General features: G+C 35.6%; 1 protein-coding gene across 23 annotated transcripts in view; it reads right to left on the bottom strand.

The window, feature by feature from the left end:
- pum (pumilio) overlaps positions 1-5,000 on the bottom strand; it is a 253,835-nt gene that overhangs the window by 247,761 nt on the left and 1,074 nt on the right. For 14 of the 23 annotated variants that reach the window (XM_086541209.1, XM_086541215.1, XM_086541312.1 and 11 more), the window contains exon 2: positions 3,023-3,359. The exons of the other annotated variants lie outside the window; for them this stretch is intronic. In XM_086541209.1, the coding sequence (XP_086397335.1) occupies positions 3,023-3,036 (14 nt within the window). In that variant the 5' untranslated portion in view covers positions 3,037-3,359. The remainder of the gene's footprint in view (positions 1-3,022; positions 3,360-5,000) is intronic. 23 annotated transcript variants of the gene reach the window in all.

Below are 5,000 nucleotides of genomic sequence, written 5' to 3'. Positions count from 1 at the left end.
ATGAATGTGCTTGTGTGCAATTGCATTAGTGCATGCATGCATATGAGTATGAGTGATTGAGTGAGTAAGTGAATGAGTAAGTGAGTGAGTGAGTAAGTAAATGAGTTAGTGAGTGTGTGAGGGAGTGAGACAGTGAGTGAGTGAGTAAGTGTGAATTTGAGTGAGTGGGTTTGAGTGAGTAGCTTTGTGTAACTGAGTGAGTGAGTGAGTGGGTTTGAGTGAGTAGCTTTGTGTGAGTGAGTGAGTGAGTGAGTGAGTAAGTGAGTGAGTGAGTAAGTGAGTGAGTGAGTAAGTGAGTGAGTGAGAGTTGAGTGAGTGAGTGTGAGGTGAGTGAGTGTGAGGTGAGTGAGTGTGAGGTGAGTTGAGTGAGTGTGAGTTGAGTGAGTGTGAGTTGAGTGAGTGAGTGAGTGTTAGTTGAGTGAGTGAGTGTGAGTTGAGTTAGTGTGAGTTGAGTGAGTGAGTGAGTGTGAGTTGAGTTAGTGTGAGTTTAGTGAGTGAGTGAGTGAGTGTGAGTTTTGTGAGTGAGTGAATGTAAGTTGAGTGAGTGAGTGTGAGTTGAGTGAGTGTGAGTTGAGTGAGTGTGAGTTGAGTGAGTGAGTGTGAGTTGAGTGAGTGAGTATGAGTTGAGATAGTGAGTGAGTGAGTGTGAGTTGAGTGAGTGAGTGAGTGAGTGAGTGAGTGAGTGTGAGTTGAGTGAGTGAGAGTTGAGTGAGTGAGTGTGAGTTGAGTGAGTAAGTGTGAGTTGAGTGAGTGAGTGAGTGTGAGTTGAGTGAGTGTGAGTGAGTGAGTGAGTGAGTGTGAGTGAATGAGAGTGAGTGTGAGTGAATGAGAGTGAGTGTGAGTGAATGAGAGTGAGTGAGTGAATGAGAGTGAGTGAGTGAATGGGAGTGAGTGTGAGTGAGAATGAGTATTAGTGTGTGAGTGTGGTTAAATGAGTGTGTTTGTGCAATTACATTAGTATGTGCATGCATGTGTGAGTGAGTGAGTGAGTGAGTGAGTGAGTGAGTGAGTGAGTGAGTGAGTGAGTGAGTGAGTGAATGAGTGAGTGACAGCATGTGTGAGTGCTTTTTATTGATTAGTCATTGAAAAAAAATGTAAATAAGCATTAACCAATATGACATAACAAAATTTGATGATATGAATATATAATTAAAATTGACATTCATTTAAATACTGCATTTTTTTCTGAATGCACTTTGCAGGAAAAGGTAAATCAAACTTGTTAAATTTCTACAGAATAAGATACACACGTATGTACTATCTAGTGCTTGTAAATTTCAATCCATAGGGGAAAATATACACATCACTCTCTGAATAAAAATAAACAAAAGAAAATAGTAATGACTGTATTGTTAACATTACCAAGACATCTTAAAAAAAAAGCAAAGGAAATGCCTGCCACAAATGTGAGGTGGAAAGAGAGGGTAAATCACTGGCAAAGTCCAAAAGAATGAATGTTTCATGGACAATCACCCATAATTCTCTACCTATTCCTATTTAAAACTTCATTCATATTGATGGTTCTCAAACTGGGGGTATGTGAAAACTGGGGGGTAGGGGGATGAAATGCTTGAAATAATATACAATTATACAGAAACAGAGGTAACTGCCCAGAATGAATAGGACCCCATGAAGATAAATGAAAAATCAATAATAATGCCTTATAAAGAAACTGAAATGACACTGATTACTATATAAATCAATCTATGAATGATAAAAGCACAATCAGATATCAAAAAGGGTACTACGGTGATTTAAACAATCACAGGAGCAAAGCTAACAAACCTCTATCTCAGCATATTCTGACAAGATGAAGCTTTTAGACCTCTCTTTGCAAATTACCATCAAATAAGGAGCAAGTCCAGGCATGGTATATGCATGGCTGAGGTTTGTTAGCCTTTGCTGGGTGTGAAGCAAGTTCACAGCAACTGCCTGAATACCTATGTTGGACAATTACTGAAATATGAATAAATTAATATTGTGGTGAGGCTAGTAATAACATCAAATTCTTCTCTCAGAAAAGATACAGAGTGAGTTTTGAAAACATTCATGAGCTAATTTTCTGAAGATATTCTTGCTAACTTTCAAGTAAAGTTATTTGTAAGGTCAACTGTACAATTCCGTTTCCTTTATTTTTGTTTAAATGTTTATGAAAACATCCTAGGTCTAAGTTCATTGATCTTCATGAATCTCAATTTCTATTACCTTTACTGATAAAATCTTGTTTGTGAATCATGACACTTTTTAAAAACATCACAGTTTCTTATATACAATAATTAGATACTTTGAAAGATTCCTCTTAATTCATAAAATGGATTTAGAGAACAAGTTTCATCAGTTACACTAAAAAAAAATTCACTTATTACAAACCAAAGCATTCCTGCTAAAGCTTACAATATATGTATGGAAGGCTTTCAAAAATAATTCTACAATATTGCTGTGAATGATTCTTTTAAATCACACTCTATCAAGCATAGATGTTCATCCATTATGATATTCTGATATTCATGCATGAGAAGATATTTGCCTATCTAGCTTGCTAGAATATACTGTACATGCATGGTATGTGCTGACCAGCATCCTATACATTGAATTTGTGATTGAGATTGAGAAGAAACAGGAGTTTTTCTCAACAATGCCTAGAATGCCATCTTTTCCCCTAAGAACTGAAAACCCCAATACTTTCCCAAAGTTTGAAATGAGGGAAGTAATACTGCAATCTTCTCTCTAGTTACCGGGAAAACCATGGCATATTTACCATATTAAAACTAAATTAAACTACTATTTGATAACAAGTATTACAACATCCAAGGAACTTATTATATTTTCACCATACAATCACTCTGCACACTAAGTGATTCTTACAAGTTGATCCAATCGTATAAAGTATATTCATTATCAGATATCAAAATAATCAAATTCGTTGACACAACAAGAACAGACATCTAGAAAGTGAAACAGAAAAAAAAGATGATAGACTAAAAGGAGAGTTCATCTGGTACGACATATCTCAGAGACTTACCTTGCATAGTCCATTCTGTCTACCAGTAATGGAAGCAAGGTTGAAAAGGCAGAGGGAGGACGCCTGTGACAACTTGTGGGATTCTTGAAGTATACTTCTCTGGGACCATTTTATTCTGATAGCTACTCACAAGTCATTTGCTCTTTTTCAAGTGTTCGCATCTCATTTCAAAGCCACAATACCAGGGATTCTTTCACGATCATTAATCCAAATCCAATCAATCCAAAGACAGTCCCATGTGTCCAAAACTGGGCCGAAATTGGGTTTATTTTGGTTGGGCACCACTACAGCAGTCTCTTATATTTTTTATAATCTTAAGGGAGTTGTCAAATGATATCTGTTTATAAAAAAATAAATGTTACGTAACTCTCTATTTTGACTTGCAAGCAGTCTTCACTGGAGGCATTTATAATTCATGGATTACCTTTCTGGTACAAATCAGCATGATTTTCAAAACTATACTGGGTAATTATCCAGAATTGTAACATATCAAGCAATGTCAGGGCCTCTGCTCTTCACATTTCAACAAATGCCAACAAGCCTCCACTACATAAACTCCACCAAGGTAGAGTTTGGACTGCTACCTTATTTGATGATAAATAGCCAGGGAGGTCTAAAAGGCAATTTTGCCAGAATAAATGTGGAGGAGGTTTGCTGATCATTGCTGGAGTGCTTAACACCGAGACCACAGCATCACCTGATGCATTTATCTACAGACTGATGAGCAATTGTGGGCTTACCTCTAATCTACACAAATCATTTTGAAAACCTAAGTGTTGTTTAATTCTTTTAGTAACTCTTTTAGTAACCACAGCAATATGCAATGCTATGGTCTTTTTACTTTAATCTCCAGTAAAGGCTAATAACGCTTCCCTTTATATTCATCTGTGGTTACTCTAGTTATATTTGACAATAAACTGCTAGTGAGACCAACAAGATCCATTTTGCTAGAATATGGAGGTTGAAGACAGCCTTTAAATTTGAAATGATTATTCTAAGAATGTTGTTTTACATGTTCTTTATGGCCATTATCTTTGTGTTGCTCTAAACTTTAAGTGGTCCTGCTCTGAACATTTACCTAGTTTTACTACATCTCTGTGCAGTCCTATTATGTATAATTATCTTATACTCAATTACATTAAATTAATCTCAAATCATTTATTACTTTCTTTCTGTATAATAAATATAAACTAAACAGATAGTGTAACAATGTATAGAAAGCTATTTTCCTTGTGCCTGCTTATTCTTAAAAATCATATCTATATCACATCTATCATTTAGTGTATATATATATATATATATATATATATATATATATATATATATATATATATATATATATATATATATATATATATATATATATATATATATATATAATGAAAGTAAATGTTTATAAGACACTCACAGGAATTTTATATCATAATCATAATGGCTGTGATCTATCTAAATCCACTTTTAAACTTACTGAGGTCTGTGGTGGAAGGCCTACCCAATATGGTTAACAAAGCTCTACCATATATATTCTGACAAGACAGAGCTTGGGTTGTTTTTCCTTGCATAGCATTAACACACCAAGGTGGACTAACTCTATTGTGCTAGAATAGAACAGCTAAATGTTCAGAATCGTAATGCGTTAATGTGAGGACAACCTAAGGTAATGCCATAAAAAACATAAAACAACATGAATATGTCAAAAAAAATCATCTCCAAAAAGGACCGATAAGACCACAATGCCTTATTGAAGTCCAACGTCTTTGCACTTTGCACTCAAGCAAAGAACAACAACTCTCCGCCATCTAATACTTTGGCAAGATAGGCCTTGTCAACCTGCCCGGTAGTTGATTATCAAATACTGACCCACTTTTCGGCATATCTTTCAGAGTATACTTGGTGAAGGTTTGCCGAGTTCTCCAGAAGAGAGCGTGTCGGCCATGGCATTGCTTGCTGCAAGCCTATTCTTAACAAATGGAAAATA

Source organism: Penaeus japonicus, unplaced genomic scaffold, assembly GCF_977035675.1.
Source record: "Penaeus japonicus unplaced genomic scaffold, GWHDUDI00000001_assembly GWHDUDI00000001, whole genome shotgun sequence".
NCBI classification, from domain to species: domain Eukaryota; kingdom Metazoa; phylum Arthropoda; class Malacostraca; order Decapoda; family Penaeidae; genus Penaeus; species Penaeus japonicus.
The sequence above is the reverse complement of the archived record's forward strand: the minus strand, read 5'-3'. Positions and strand labels throughout refer to the sequence as shown.